The sequence below is a fragment of the Mya arenaria genome, chromosome 8 (genome assembly GCF_026914265.1).
Source record: "Mya arenaria isolate MELC-2E11 chromosome 8, ASM2691426v1".
Classification (NCBI taxonomy): domain Eukaryota; kingdom Metazoa; phylum Mollusca; class Bivalvia; order Myida; family Myidae; genus Mya; species Mya arenaria.
In genome coordinates, this window is record NC_069129.1 from 43,287,814 (window position 1) to 43,303,975 (window position 16,162).

Genomic DNA, 16,162 nt, shown 5'->3' on the forward strand with positions numbered 1-16,162 from the left:
TTTGACAGAGTTCGTCTGTACATAAGTTTTATTTGCGGTTTGCGATGGGGAATGCTTTTTCTTTTCCACATTTATCTGAGTGATCTTAAGTGTTTTTAAATTGGACTCTGCCACAAGTTTTTCAGTGATTTTCCGGAATAGGTCCGATTCGGCCAGTCTTTTATACCCAACCCTTGTTAACGCATTTCCTAGCCCTGGTTACCTATCGTTACCATATCAGAGTACGTTGGGTACCAGACAAACGCACTAAACTTTCTGAACTTCGAAGATGTAAATTAATTAAGTTCATATGTTTTATATTTGATTCTTTCAGAACTGTTGCTATTGTGCCTTTCAACTGCTTTACAATGTCTGAAAAACGTACAAGTAAATTAAGAATAAGAACAAAAAAGTTGAAAAACTATAGCTCGGACAGTAACCTGTTATTTTGATAAATCTAAGTTAAGATAAAATTAAGTTTTATTTAGTCAAATCGAGATTAAGTAAGGAATCAGCCACTATGAAATAAGCTACTTTTGAACATTCAAGAAATTAGGGCCTGCTTCCCTCAAGTATTAAACGAAGATCGTGAAGTTAAGTAAGAATCGGACCAGGCTACCCGATTTAAAGTATCTCCATGCCCATGGTGATTATGGTCAGTTTGGCGCTACGCTTTTCCTTTGCTGCCGACCTTTCATTATATATGGCAGGCGCGTAGCTGGATCAAAATCAATGTGGACGCCCATTGAGGCGGCGAAGCCGCCGAAGTGCTAGGGGGGTCTGGGGGCATGCCCCCCCGGAATTTTTTGAAACTGTTGAATGTAAATGGTGACATCTGACGCATTTTGGAAACGTATTATTGCCTTAAAATACTGAAACAAATTTCTCTTTTCACATCTGATTTATTTATTTGTGAACACATTCATTAAACAAAGTCAAGCCTTCGGCTTTTGCTTCCAGCGAATTTAGACACTACCTGGTCAATGTCAATGTTAACATCCCGATATACGTGCATCAGGGCAAGTCCTGTCATGCGCTCTGTCCGCATCGTCGACCTCAGGTAGGTTTTCACCCTGCGCATAACGCTAAAGCTCCGTTCAGCAGTAGCAGATGATGCCGGCATGGTCAGAAGAATGGTGAGTACTGTATAAACTCCCTTGTAAAGATCCGGATTGGTTGATGCTACAGTTTCACCCAATGTGCTTGGTTTGTCATTTTCATCCATCAATTGCCATCTAGCCTTCCACCGCCTAACCTCGTTATGGAATGACTGGTTTCCCTGAGGTAGGTCCACCGAATACCCCGCAAAAATGAGATCCACCATTCCGTCTGTGCAAAGGTTCAACTTGGATGGAATCAAGTACTGTGCACGGAATCTTTCCTCGGCCACAATCAATCTGTCGCTAAGTTCTTGACACAAATGGTCCAAGAAAGGGAAGTAGAGAGCTCGCTGCCAATACTGTTGTGGATCATTGGCCGGTGGGTTTGCCCGGTTTCGTTGGCGTTGAGCAAGACGGGGCATTGAAGGTTCAATCTCAAATTCTGCTGCAATATCTTTAGCGCTCTGAAACAATGCTTCCCAGACATTAGGGTCTGCCCTTTCGTTTTGAAACTGGCGGATGAGGGTTTGACTTTCTCGCGTTGCCTCAAGCAAATCGCAGTCGACTGCCTGAAGAAGATAAGACAACGGAACTGTACTTTGCATAACGTGCTCAGCAACGACCAGTCCGATTATGAAGTCAAACTTCATGATCGACGCCAAGTGTTGGCCTGCCTTGTCATCGCCATCCTCCTGTAGCTGTTCAAGGGCATGAACAACAACGCTGTATGCTGACTTGAACGTTGAGAGGGCATCGGCTCGGCTAGTCCACCTAGTTTCACACAGAGTTCTCAGTTTGGTGCGTTTCTTCAGCTTTTCCTGTGCGTCTTGGTCAGCAGCAAGTTCATCAACAAAGAAGTTTAGTCTTTTGGCCGAATAATCAAATGCAAACCCTACCTCTTGCACAGTTGTCATCACTGACCTTATGCATGGGTCCTTGCTGCTATGCATAACTGCTAGGTTGAGGCAGTGGGCTCTACAGTGTACATACAGCGCAGACGGCACCCGTTGACGAATTCGTGCCTGTACGCCCCTGTGCTTTCCAGACATATTTGCGGCACCATCATAAGCCTGAGACCGCATCTTATCTACTTCGATTCCATGATTTTCAACAGAGGTCAAGAGTAGTTCTGCAAGTACCTCGCCAGTTGTTCTACTTGCTTGAACAAATCCAAGAAAATCTTCACGGACTCTAAATTGCTGGGAACCGCTTCCACGTTGGACAAATCGCAGACACACGGACACCTGTTCTTTTGTTGACTTGTCGGTCGACTCATCGGCTATAAGAGCGAAACAGACTGCATCATTGCATGCCTGCACAATTTCGATCTGTATCTGCTCAGCACACAAACAGATCAGTTCATTCTGTATGTCGGGCGATGTGTATGTTGCCCTACGATTTTCTGTAACATTTAGATGCTGTGCTGGGATAGGGTCATCTGCTGCCTTTGAATGCAGTATGGCTAAAAAATTGCTTCGTTCTTCTGTATTACCTCTGATAGCGATATTTTGCTTACCACAAAGGACGATTACTTCTATAATTTTCCTGAGAATATGGCGGTTCTGCTCCACTAGGCGTCTGTGACTGTCCGATACAGAACTTGTGATGGGTTCCATCTTACCTGATTGTATATCAAGAAAATGTTCCGCCATAGCTGTAACATTGTGATGGTTTGACTCTGCTAATTCGTGCCTCTTGACGTACTTGGCTAGGTTGGACCAATCCTTCACTGGTGTACTGATGAAAGTTTTCTCCTTCGCATCTTTCCGTCCAAATACGAAACAGGGGGCGCAGAATAAGGCATCTGTAGAAATCGAGTATCTGAGCCAGGGGTGGTCTGTCAACCAGCTTGATGACAGCTTTCTCATTTTCCCATGGATGCTTCTACAAAAGAGAAAACAAAAGATGTATTAGTTGACCTAGTTCTGACTTCTATCAAGGAACAGTTTTCACCAAGAAGTGTCCGGTAAATTGTATTATAAATTTACCAAAGCTCTTTTTTGATGCAACTACCATAACCTATAAATGTTTAAAATATAATGCAACTAGGGTCTACACTATTTTGTTTACCTAACCCTGTACCTGCTATTCGCGACTATTCATGCTTACTCAAACAGCTTGAATCCAGACCAGACGCCGAGTATCTCATCTGGATCCAAGTTTTTTTTAATACTAGAAAAAGGGTATACCAAATTTGAAGAAAATCGGACGATATTTAAAATTGAAGTAGACGATATTTTTAGCAGACGACAATTTTCGTAGCCGCCCGGCTAAGGGTAAAAAGCATGACTAAACATATATGTTACATACTTAACTAATATCGACGACGTGATCGAGATTTAAAGGTCTGTCAGACTGGGGGCGTATTCATAAAGCTTCTTAGGAAAATCTCAAATTAGAGTGATAAATTCAAAGGCAGATTTCTCGGTTTTTACCCACAACACTTCAATGAAATTGTGTATGCTCAAATGTTAAACAACGTTTTACACAAGCATGCCATGTTGCAATGAAGTATAATTGAAAATAAACTGGAAATTTGCATTTTAAATTTTTACTTGAGTTGGGGATTTTTAAATCTGCGTGTCACTTAATTGTATTTTTTTGCATTCAAAAGACAACACAACCTACCTTGAGGGAAAGTTGAACATATGGCAGTCAGTCCATGTGTCTTTCAATATCGACCATTTCCACTTTGCTTCAAGTTCTCCACTTGCCGCAGTAGCTATATCAGGATATGAAGGACCACTGTGGGTAGACTTAACTGGCTGAGCCTGTCCAGGTTTGGTGCTGTCAGATTCTGTGGCAGATAGATCTAGGTCCATGCTGTTTGCATGCTCCGAAGGTGCCGTGCCGGTTGCTTCTGGGCACGCAGTCGCTGTCGCGGTTTCAAACATCCGCTTGAACATTTTGTCCAGTGTCATAGGTTTTGTTTTTTTCATTTTTTACAACAGCCCGAGGACGACCGCCATGAATTAATAAAATATTAAAAATATATTGACGTCACTTTCATATGTAGTGGATGACATACTAGTTGTGACGTCATAGTATGACACAGTTATCGACCGGGTCACCCAGAGTGGCGTGTAATTGACCTGATGTGCCGTTTTACTTTAAGTATTACACACTTTTTTCGTTTAAATTATTAAAAAAAAAATACTTTTATTTATTCAATAAAAGTAAACTCGTGAAAATAATGTGCACGCCCGGGCGTCTTGGCGTAAAGGCAGCTACGCGCCTGTATGGCGTGAATTACTCTGGTTGGCCATGTGCCACATATATATATAATAAACAAGTGATATACCCAGCACTCTAGTTTAAGGTTATTTAAGCTCTTCACTTGTGCACGAACACTATGAACACGGATCCAGGGTCCGTATTCACTAACGTTTTGAGTCTGAGTTTGAGACTCAGGCTCATAAAAGTTTATTCTTAAATGTTTCAGAAATATCTTTAATATATTCATGGTCCTATACATCATATAAATGGTTTAAATATCATAGAGGTCCATGATATCATTTTTTTCTTCAGAGTTTAGCCTGATTATAAAAAAATGTTACTTCAACAAATTCAGCCATTTTTATATATGTATATATATATAATTTTAGTTACTGTACACAACTAATTATGCGACCAATGAAATATATGCAAATTCATTTACAAGTATAATTTAGTTTTGTGTTTTTTCATAACAAGCAGCTAGAGAGATAGATAGATATTTATTTTCCTCCAATAAATGAAAAGCAAAGAACATCCCACTTCAAATACAAAGTACGATACATTGATACTTGGAGAATGATTGTTCCCAGGCTGTGTATACTGTAAAGCAAAACTGTCGAATCATTACGGTGATAGCTAGTACCGCAAATGACCGAATAGTAAACATTAATAAACAGAAGGTAACAAAATGGCCGCGATTGTTGGACGTGCGTCGCGGGAGGCACTTCTAAAAGTTTCCAGCACCGCACAGTCCCAAAATGTATGTATAAATTGTTATTAAAAATGAGTCTATATATTTTATTGACATATTCCCATTGATAGATTTTGGTGCAGTTGAACACCTGATTAAAAAATTGCGATTGTTGTCATCGGGGTCCTTCGAAGTCCTTGAAAACTGATTTTTCATAAATGTTAACATTCATATGGATATTCAATCGTAAATATCAACACAGAGGTCATACATCGTCACTCATTGTTGTTAATTACAACACTTCAATGCATGGATCTCGACGATAACTCAACTTTAAAAAGAACTCGATGATCATGAATTCGGATAACCCCTATCCGAAACGCCTTTACGTAACATTCATTAATGTCAATGAAATTGGAGTTAATGAACCAACATTGTAAAAAATCAACAAATATTTTGACAAAAAAATGTTTTTTATTATTTCAGGTTAGACAGTTTTCCTTTCAAAAACTTTCCAAAGCAAAGAAAGCTGTGAGTATCTTTTTACATAATATTTGCATGTAATTGTTATTTTATATTTTGAGGGCCTGTTTACATAAGAAGGTGACATCATCATATAATAACCAAACAACAATATATCAACCAACCTGTTATAGCATTTTAGCAAAGTTTGAAAAAAAAGCAGAGTTCTGCAGTAAAGGGACATCATGTTGCTAAGGAAGTCAAGGACAGCCTTTAAAGATCTTCAATTGTATGGATATGAATCAAGATGCTGGGTATACTATAATGTGCTTTAATAAAGTGGATTAAGGTTTCAACTATCTGTTATGTAAGCTGTATAATCATATTATCAGTTTATATTTTATTTTTTTAGAAAAAAATGTTTATTTGAAGTGTTGTTTTTCTTGGACCAATTCTTATTGCATATAAATAAACATACAGGTTAATAACAACTTTTTTGCTTGGAAATGGATGTTTTTTTAATAAAAGTTTACAGGGAAAAGATATAAAAATCAGTATGATAAGATTTATAATGTATGCCTAAATGTGAATTCATGTGTCAGACAACTCATAATAAAAATCCACTGCAATGATTGTGTACTGTGGTAATATTTCACCCACATTAGAAACTGTTTTTGTTAAAAATCAAATGTTCCTGACTTGCAATAAAAAAATAAAAAATATTATTTTTTCATTACAACAGTAAAACACTAGACCCTTTTCCAGTTTTGTATGAAGAAATGTATTCTCTTATAGAAACAAACTTTATCACATTCGTTAAAGTTAAATTCTGTAAGAACTTATTTCTCATCTGTTGAATTTATATAATTTAAACCAATAAATTGTAATATAAAGTTAAATTATTATTGCACTCAGGCCCTAGGGACAGCAGGGGTCCTGGCTACTGGAGGAGTTGGTTTTGCTGTGGCCCTGAACACTGCTGTTTTAGCAGATGATGAATTTGTGGTCCACCCTCCCAAACAACCCTGGTCATTTGGAATATTGTCAGGATATGACCATCACTCGTAAGGATTTATGATAAAAAATAGATAACATTTTGTTGTAATTCATTTTGATTTACTTCATTTTTCCTATGATAGCGTAGGGATTAAAAAATGGTAAGATGACATGTTGATTGCATAAATATTTAGAAATAAATTGGAAGTTTGCATGAATATATATTTTAGCAGTGCTTCGTTTTTGTGATTCTATTTAATAATTTCGTTTCTTGTAGTACTTTTTGTTAAGGCATTCTCACTCATCAGAGGTTTGACAGTGATAGTTCTAACACATAGCAATGAGCATCATCATTCTGGTGTACAATGATGTTTTTAGGTTTTCAATACTTATTGAAATGAAACAATCAGAGCTAGCACAGCAGCTAAGACATTATCTTCTTTCCAATGTTTCAGTTTACGACGTGGTTACGAGGTATATAAGCAGGTTTGTGCTGCCTGCCACAGTCTCCAGTATATCCGCTACAGAGAGTTGGTGGGGGTCATCTTCTCCAAAGATGAAGCAAAGGCTGAGGCTGCAGAGGTAAGCTTATCAGTAAAATTGAATTCGGCCTAATAAATAAAGAGGTTTTGGATTAACATATGAGCCTGTTTTTTTTTTACAAGTGGACATATTGTTTTTGATGAAAAATTTTTGCAGTCTATCAACCAAAATATCATCTTCTATCAACCAAAATATGAACTCTTATCTGACCTGAAATGTGAACTTTTATTATAATACAAGGGGTTTTATGTGCCTTTTCATGCATAAAAATCACCACCTACAAAACCACTTTTCTTCAGATCATTACCGGAAACAAACCTATTTATTTAGGCACAAGGCCTTTTCAAATAATTTTAGTACAGAAAAAAGAACTTGCATTTAGTTCTTTTTTCTTCTTTTCTTGGGTTTATTCAACTACAACTCTTCTATTTTGTAGCCTTTTAAAAATAGGAGAAAGGTTATAATAATAATTCTTAGCCATCTCTTCAATCCTTACATTTATTATTATCCCAGATATAAATGTATGTTTTGTTCAGTGCATGATCATGAAATAAATAGTGCTTAAACCAAACTAGCTACAATGCTGAAAAAATCATGCTGCATGGAATGAAAAATAAACAGGAATAATAATGTGTTTTTCCCCACTTTGAATGCGGTAAAAATTGGTCCCCATTAAGATCTCTTTGTATAAAGTTTTTAGCCTAATTCACAAATCTGCAATTAAGAACCACTTTTTGTTTTCCATCAGTTTGTTTTTTGACCTATAGAAACTCCTGCTTCTAGGTGTAATTTAGTATAAAAATCACAGTCAGCAATGGTATAATCCCCATTCTGAGAAGTTTTTAAACGAGAACTATTTTTCACAATAAAGTAAACATTTCTATTTTCACTAATCCTCAAAGGGCCCTAGCTCAATTTGCAAAATAGTGAGAGAGAAAAAAAACACTAGTATAAAATCAGCTGTTTTTAATAATTACAGGTGAAACTTCTGTTGAATCAGACAAGACCTGTTTCGTTCATCAGCATATGAAAAAATATGACAATCGAAAAGTCCAAGGAGATGTAATATGACCTTCAATATTTAACTGTCATGTAATATTTATGTGCATTTTCAGTCCACGGTTGTTGACGGACCCAACGGCGAAGGTGAGATGTTTGAGCGGCCTGGAAAACTGACAGACGTCCTTCCCAGCCCATACCCCAACCCTGAGGCAGCGGCAGCTGCCAACAATGGTGCCAAACCCCCAGACCTGACCTTCATCACCAGGGCCAGGCATGGCGGGGCGGTGAGTTACTGATTGGCTATCAATAGTGGTTTGTCAAAATAGATTATTGAATTTTTGTTCATTTATTTTACAACTTTTTTCTGTTAATGTTCCCGAAAACTTCTCAACAACATTTTTCCTATAAGGGGATTGGCTTCTGAAGTTGGACTGACAATAGTGTGATTTGTCATTATAGATAATTAAAATAACAACATATTTTTAGCCTTTTTTCTTGTAAAATAGAAAGTTCCTCACAAGTTTTCACAAAAATTAACTTTACCTCTAAATTCATCAGTAAGCTTCTTCATCAATGCTAAATATATGAAATATTCACAACACACAAGGTAGGAAAATCAATTATAAAGATATGAAGCACTTCACTACAATTGCAGTGGTAGAGATTAACACTAGCCTGCAAGTTCTTATATTGAATTAATTATAGCATGGTTTGTGAATTTTTTTAATGCCAAGCAATAGTATAAGAATTCTGCTTTCAGTGACTGATTTAGTGATTAGCATATAATAAATGATCATTAATTGATCAAACTTTTTTTTTCATTGGTAAAATTTTGTCGTATTCTCAACTATAGTTCCATTTTGCAGTCATTGATATTGGACCTTTGTATGAACAACCCAAATTCTTCAAATAGAGCTAAATAAATCTTCAACAAGATCTGCTTTATAAAATCCAGGTTTCAAACTTGCAGCTTTTGCTTTTTTCCAACATGATGATGATTGATGATTATGATGATGATGATGACTTTGTTATTTCAGGACTACATTTATTCGTTACTGACTGGCTACAAGGAAGCTCCGGCTGGTGTTGAGTTGGCGGACGGCCAGCATTACAACCCCTACTTCCCAGGCGGCAAAATCAGCATGGCGGAGGCCCTTTATAATGAAATCATTGAGTACCAGGATGGTAAGTCCATATCTTATTACATTGCTGTATAGACTTAACCTTGAGATCTCTCTTTTGTTAACCAGGTTTTCAATGAAAACCGGGTTATTAGAATGAGGTTGTCGTTGGGCGGGCGGGCGGGCGGGCGTCAAACATTGGTTTCTGTTCAATAACTTTAGTTAGCATTGATAGATATTTATGAAACTTGGTGTGCAGGTAGCTTATGGGAAGAGCTAGCTTGGGATTGCTTTTGAGGGGGGTGGGGCTAAGGTCAAGGTCACTGTTACTAAAATTAGAAAAATGGTTTCTGCCCAATAACTTTAGTTAGCATTGATAGATATTGACGAAACTTGGTGTGTAAGTTGCTTATGTGAAGAGCTAGCTTGGGATTGCTTTTGAGTGGGGAGGGGCTAAAGTCAAGGTCACTATTACTAAAATAGAAAAATGGTTTCCGCCCAATAACTTTAGTTAGGATTGACAGATATTGATGAAACTTGGTGTGTAGGTAGCATGTGAACAGCTAGCTTGGGATTGCTTTTGAGTGGGGAGGGGCTACGGTCAATGTCACTGTTACTTGAAATAGAAAAATGTTTTTTGCAAATAACTTTTGATAGCATTGATAGATATTGATTAAACTTGGTGTGTGGGTAGCTTATGTAAAGAGCTAGCTTGGGATTGCTTTTGAGGGGGGTGGAGCTAAGGTCAAGGTCACTGTTACTAAAAATTTAAAAATGGTGTCCACCCAATAACTTTAGTTAGCATTGATAGATACTGATAAAACTTGGTGTGTAGGTAGCTTATGTACAGAGCTAGCTTGGGATTGCTTTTGAGGGGGGTGGAGCTATGGTCAAGGTCACTGTTACTAAAAATAGAAAAATGGTTTCTGCCCAATAACTTTAGTTAGGATTGATAGATATTGACGAAATTTTGTGTGTAGGTACTAGTAGCTTATGTGAAGAGCAAGCTTGGAATTTCTTTTGAGGGGGACGGGGTCAAGGGCACTGTTACTAAAAATAGAAAAATGGTTTCTGCCCAATAACTTTAGTTAGCATTGATAGATATTGATGAAACTTAGAGCGAAGGTAGCTTATGTGAAGAGCTAGCTTGGGAGGTGGGGTCAAGGTCACTGTTCATAAAAATAGAAAAATGTTTTTCTGCCCAACAACGTACTTAGAATTGATGGATAGTGATGAATCTGTGTGTTAATATAGCTTATATGAAGCTGCAGATTGAACTTGCTCATTCAACAAATTAATTGGCTATAATTTCTGATTGCCCATGACAAAAACCTGGTTTCGTCGCATCGTGGCGCTTCTAGTTGTTTTAAAGTAATCCTGGGAGGAAAAATGAGCCCGGTGTGGGCTCTTATCTCACTACCGTCAGAACACTAGCATGGCGCTCTAACTAACTGAGCTAATCGAGCAGCTGGTACACTACACTCCCCTCCCTATTAATCTTTAAGGCAGATCCAGGCACTCATGCATTTTACATTGGACACCATTAATGCACCAGTCAATTGTAACCACGGCCCCCACAGGTCTGGGGAATAGCGGGGACTTTGACTTTTGGTCCAGCCAAGCCCGGGTAAAATCCCCACCCAGCGGGGACGAACTGTTGGAAAAATCTCTGCCCAATGCACCCGCACCCCAGGGACACTAGGTAAGGCCCATTCCCCACTATTTTTGGGGCGAAGGCAAAACCACTGCACCTAGAAAGTAAAAATGCAGCCCATTTCCCCGGCTAATCGCGGTTTACCCCCGGACCTGGGGGGGGGGGGGTGGTTACAATTGACTGGTGCATAAAGTTATCCTAGGAAGAAAAGTGCACCCGATTTGGGGCTTGAACTGATAACTGCCATAACACTTACATATATATAGTGCTCTAACAAACTGAGCTAACCAGGCAGCTGGTTCTTACTTGCAAACAAGTTTTTATTTATAATTTTTATTTTTTATTTTAAATATACAATTTTGTTATAAACTCATTGCAACAGACTCAGACATTAAAATAAAAATGGGGATAAGCATCAAAACTTTTAACTCATGTGGTTTATAAGTTCACATGGAATTTAATGCGGACTAATATGCTGTTTTGAATATCACAGTCGCTCTTGATTTTATATTGTCTAGTTTGATAAGAGAAATTGGCCTAGTGGCTAGTGGTAGACATTTAATGTGTCCACCTCTCATTCAAGAGGTTGAAGGGTGAGTTCCCATCTCAAAGTGGTCATCAAGACTGTTTTCTACCGGTAATCAGAAAATGGAATTGAGCATTATTCTATAAGCTGTTGGCTTTCGTCACACTCAAGCTAAAAAATATATACATTTTGTGTCCACCTCTCATTCTAGCGGTTGTAGGGTGGATCCCCACCAAGGAAAAAATTTCATGGCCTCTCAAAGTGGACGCCAGTACTGGTTTTTAACTTTTTACTGGAATTGAGCATTATTCTTTAAGCTGTTCATTGGCTTTCTGCACAATCCACCTAAAAAAAGAATTTGTATAAACTAGATGTGGAAAAAAGAAGATTCTATTTGGCCATTTCTTCTTGCAGGTACCCCGGCATCCCAGAGCCAGCTAGCTAAGGATGTGGTCACGTTCCTGCAGTGGTGTGCCGAACCCGAGGCTGACACCCGCAAGAGATACTGGATCAAGGCAAGTCATCAAAATTTAACTAATTTAATAAAGAGTACAAGTGCTATTCATGAATATGTCGTGAGGTTTGTTGAATAAAAGGTTTGAAAACAAGTTGAACATTATATAAATCATGTGTATACCATGTGATTAATTGCATCACAGGTGCTTCGTCTGGAGGCAACATTTGGCTTCCAATGAAGACTTTAAACAAAGATAACTTGACTATTTTTTTCACAATTTTAAATGAAACATAGCGTAGTCTACGCCTCTCACGGAGCCCCGCCTTCAGTCTTCTACCTGAGTTTGATTGAAAGTGTAGTATCTTAAAACACTTCGACAAACCTTTTCACAATACTGCCGTCTGACAGAGCACTGTCAAAACATTATTTTGGAAACAGGTTTGTCGAAGTGTTTGATGAAACTAATCACCTTTCAAATCAAATTCTGGTAATAAAACAAAGGTGCGGTTCTTTAAGCAGTACAGACTGCCCTTTGTTTCATTTAAAATGTTATAGTAAAAAAAAAGTTGAATAAGGTCTTCTTTTCAAGCAGAATGTTGCTTTCTGATGTAGCATTTGTGATGCAATTTATCACTTGGTATACACACACTGTGTAAGAATTTTGCCCTTTTAGCCAATACAAATTCTCCCCTATCAAAGGGCCCCGCCACTTTTCCCTTAAAAGTGGGGGGAAAAACAGTAATACCTCCTTTCCGAAAATAAAAAAAGAACAACAAAAACAGACCAGTATAGGTGTTCCGAGTGTTCTCAATAAGAACCAATTTGGCCTGTTCAAATTTGGGAAACATAAGTGAACGTTAAAAATAAGTAGTAGCTGGACGGTTACTTTACTCTTTGAGACGGTTCAGTCAAAATGTATTGAGTAACCTGCCTCATTTATCTAGTAATCAGCGATTTCTTCCTTGGGTTTATGTACTAAATCACCAAGTTTTTCCGTTGACATTAAATTTGAATCACTTTTTTTTTCAGTACACTGTTATCAGCTCTAGCTTGGTGGGATGTTTTTGTACTATGTCACAAGTTTTTCCCATTGACATTAAATTTGAATAATTCTTTTTCAGTACATGATAATCAGCTCTTTCTTCGTCAGAGGTCTGTACTATGTCACCAAGTTTTTCCGTCGACATTAAACTTGAATCATTCTTTTTCAGTATATGATAATCAGCTTTTTCTTCTTGGGAGGTCTGTACTATGTCACCAAGTTTTTACGTTGACATTAAATTTGAATCATTCTTTTTCAGTACATGATAATCAGCTCTTTCTTCGTGGGAGGTCTGTACTATTTCACCAAGTTCAAGTTCAACTATCTAAAGAACAGAAAAGCTGCCATCAAGATAAAGAAGTAATACCTCGGAATATTAGGTTTTGTGCTGGGAATTAGGCATCTTGACGATGTTATTTATTATTTTAACAAGTTTAATTGTTGGAAAATGAATGCAAGATCAAAGAAAAAAGAATATGTGAATGATTTTAACTCATTTTTGTAACTAAGATGTGAAACAGTGAAAGAAAAAAAATTGATTATAAAAAAATCATTAAAGTCATTATTATTTAAAAGTATATTGAAAGTTTATTGATACAAATGAATGTGAAAAGAAAGAGAAAAATTGAGAGAAAGTTTTAAATTGCTTTGATGTGAAACACGAAAAAATAGCAAAAGTTGTTGATTTAAAAAAAAAAGATTTTGTTATTAATTTAAAATATTTGGTCACTGGTTTGTGTATTTAACTGTGTATTTTCTTCTTTGGAAGAACTCTTTTATAGTGATGGTCACATATACAATGTATTTTAGTTGACAAGTTCTGTATGTGATAATAAAATTTTATGGTGACTTTGTTTCTCTTTTAGTGTAAATTTCATACAAGAACAGCATTTAAAAACATAGTGTTGAAATGGCTTTGGTTTGCAATTGTTTTGCAAAACCCTGAAATTTCGCCATAACTCAGAATTTAGAGCTTATTAAGAGTGTGTTAATGGCCATTAACTGCATTATGGTTTGACCCAGCACTTGTCACATCACATAACACATGGCAAAAGGAGAAATTGAAGTTATCCTAAGGATAAATTTCTTAAATTTATCTACAGTTCTTCTATTGTTTAATTACCACAAAATGTTGGCTTACCTAGTGCCGTGATCCCTAGAAGTACGTAGATATGCATCAGGGTCAAAAGTCTTAAGAGGGATTCGCCCATGTGTGGTAAATTGCACTCTTTTAAAGACAGAATAAAGTCAAATCAGAGTGTGAAATTAAGATACGGCTGGAATCTTTCAACTACTGTTGATAAATGCTGGAATAAAGCCACGATTTTGAGCGTTAGTAACACAATTTAAAGGCTTTACGGTTATTATATGAGTCTACTATTATGAGGTTTTGGTGTTATCTTTCTAATATTTATTAACTGTAGGGTTTCACTCCCCACTACAACCAAGTTTTCTTTATACTTTCATTGTTTTTTCCCCCTCAATTTCAGTATGAAAGAGTTAAATAATTATAAAATTAGTGTTTTCAGCTGCATTACCATGATATAGTTTGTTCCAAACGTGAGCAAGTCCCTTTAATATTCGTGAGTAGTTCTGTTGTATCGACTGATAAAGACGGACGAGCATTGTAACGTTCTTCTTTTGTGTTTTGGCGCCCCTGGCAGCGATCTCTACGTGCTCATGTAGTTTTTCACAAATGTCCAGTTTGTGTGTTCGGGCTGTAACATGCACAGGCTAATTTTAGAAAAATATCACCATTAGAGACTTGTATCCTACACGAGATTCAGTGCCTATTTCATAAAATCTGCAATTTCATAACATGGAAATATTATATACAGTGCTGTGCCAGTGCTGGTCTTATGGGGGCCAAAATTGGGCCCCATTCCCCTGCTTAAAAAGAATAGATTTACCCCCCTACCCAGGTAAAAAAATCCCCTCTTAAAATAGAATCGTTTTAGGAGCATTGACCTCTAAACATCTAGCAAATGTAGTAATATAGACCCATTCGTGAATGTCGATTGGTTTGTTGAATGGTTTGAATACAAGTTCAGCATTATATGAATCATGTACGTACATTTCTTGCATACCGGACGTGTGTTTCTAGCACACCGGATAGGCATTTCCGGTGACGTCAGCCGTGCTGGAAAATCCCATCTGGCATCCCCCCATGCCAGATGAGTCACGCGCTGTGACGTAATACTTTTCATTTCTTTTATTTTACATTTAATGTAACCATAATTATGAGATATCAATAGATGAGTTCCATAACTATTAACATTACAAAAAAACACTTTCAAAACAAAACAAAATAACCCTTAAAAGACGTGATACTAAAGGAACTTCTTGACGTATGCAGCGAATAAATATTAATGCGCGTCATGACGTCAGCTTACATCATCGCACGTGCTATTTGGTGAAATTTACAAAACTGCGCTTTTCTATGCATTTTTCACAAAAAAGTGTAATTCAAGGTATGCTAGAAAAAATATCTATCATGTGTGTCCGTTCCGGATCGAAAAATCCGACCCTCGGGCACGCTGCGTAGCCGGTAACTCGGCAAGCCTCGTTACCTGGCAACGCAGGTGCCCTCGGGTCGGATTTTTCGATCCGGAACGGAAACACATGACAGATATTATATTCTAGCACACCGGATAGGCATTTCCGGTGACGTCAGCCGTGCTGGAAAATTCCATCTGGCACCCCCCATGCCAGATGAGTCACGCGCTGTGACGTAATACTTTTTATTTATTTTATTATATACTTTATGTAACCATAATTATGAGATTTCAATAGATGAGTTCCATAAACATTAACTTTGCAAAAATATATCTTCATAACAAAACAAAATTACCCTTAAAAGACGTGATATCGAAGGAACTTATTTACGTATGCAGTGAATACAAATTACTGCGCGTCATGAGGTCAGTAAACGTCATCGCACGCGCTTTTTGGTGAAATGTACTAAAATGCGATTTTTTTATGTATTTTCTTCACAAATTATGTAATTTAAGGTATGCTAGAAAAAATATCTATCATGTGTGTCCGTTCCGGATAGAAAAATCCGACCCTCGGGCACGCTGCGTAGCCGGTAACTCGGCAAGCCTCGTTACCAGGCAACGCAGGTGCCCTCGGGTCGGATTTTTCGATCCGGAACGGAAACACATGACAGATATTATATTCTAGCACACCGGATAGGCATTTCCGGTGACGTCAGCCGTGCTGGAAAATTCCATCTGGCACCCCCCATGCCAGATGAGTCACGCGCTGTGACGTAATACTTTTTATTTATTTTATTATATACTTTATGTAACCATTACTATGAGATCTCAATAGATGAGTTCCATAAACATTAACTTTGGAAAATATATCTTCA

General features: G+C 37.5%; 2 protein-coding genes across 3 annotated transcripts; one reads left to right on the forward strand and one right to left on the reverse strand.

Moving 5' to 3' along the window:
* Positions 1–904: 904 nt before the first annotated feature.
* Positions 905–3,985, reverse strand: LOC128244216 (zinc finger MYM-type protein 1-like). The gene is made up of 2 exons (XM_052962232.1): positions 3,708–3,985; positions 905–2,963 (listed from the first exon to the last, which is right to left on the reverse strand). Exons 1-2 carry the CDS (start codon positions 3,983–3,985, stop codon positions 905–907), a joined length of 2,337 nt encoding a protein of 778 aa, XP_052818192.1.
* A 960-nt stretch (positions 3,986–4,945) lies between these two features.
* On the forward strand, positions 4,946–13,638 carry LOC128242351 (cytochrome c1, heme protein, mitochondrial-like). 2 transcript variants are annotated; one of them, XM_052959468.1, is made up of 8 exons: positions 4,946–5,055; positions 5,473–5,517; positions 6,364–6,512; positions 6,900–7,026; positions 8,103–8,273; positions 9,027–9,174; positions 11,705–11,805; positions 12,869–12,952. In XM_052959468.1, exons 1-8 carry the CDS (start codon positions 4,984–4,986, stop codon positions 12,935–12,937), a joined length of 882 nt encoding a protein of 293 aa, XP_052815428.1. In that variant the 5' UTR covers positions 4,946–4,983; the 3' UTR covers positions 12,938–12,952. The 2 variants fall into 2 exon arrangements, with proteins under 2 accessions (XP_052815428.1, XP_052815427.1); XM_052959467.1 differs by lacking the exon at positions 12,869–12,952 and adding an exon at positions 13,049–13,638 and having other exon boundaries at positions 4,950–5,055.
* The last annotated feature ends 2,524 nt before the right edge of the window (positions 13,639–16,162 follow it).

Coding starts and splice junctions, on each gene's coding strand:
- LOC128244216 (XM_052962232.1), bottom strand. CDS start 3,985: ATGTTCAAGCGGATGTTTGAAACCGCGACAGCGACTGCGTGCCCAGAA. Junction 2,964..3,707: donor ATGTTCAACTTTCCCTCAAG/GTAGGTTGTGTT, acceptor TCTCTTTTGTAG/AAGCATCCATGGGAAAATGA.
- LOC128242351 (XM_052959467.1), top strand. CDS start 4,984: ATGGCCGCGATTGTTGGACGTGCGTCGCGGGAGGCACTTCTAAAAGTT. Junction 7,027..8,102: donor CAAAGGCTGAGGCTGCAGAG/GTAAGCTTATCA, acceptor GTGCATTTTCAG/TCCACGGTTGTTGACGGACC. Junction 9,175..11,704: donor AATCATTGAGTACCAGGATG/GTAAGTCCATAT, acceptor TTCTTCTTGCAG/GTACCCCGGCATCCCAGAGC.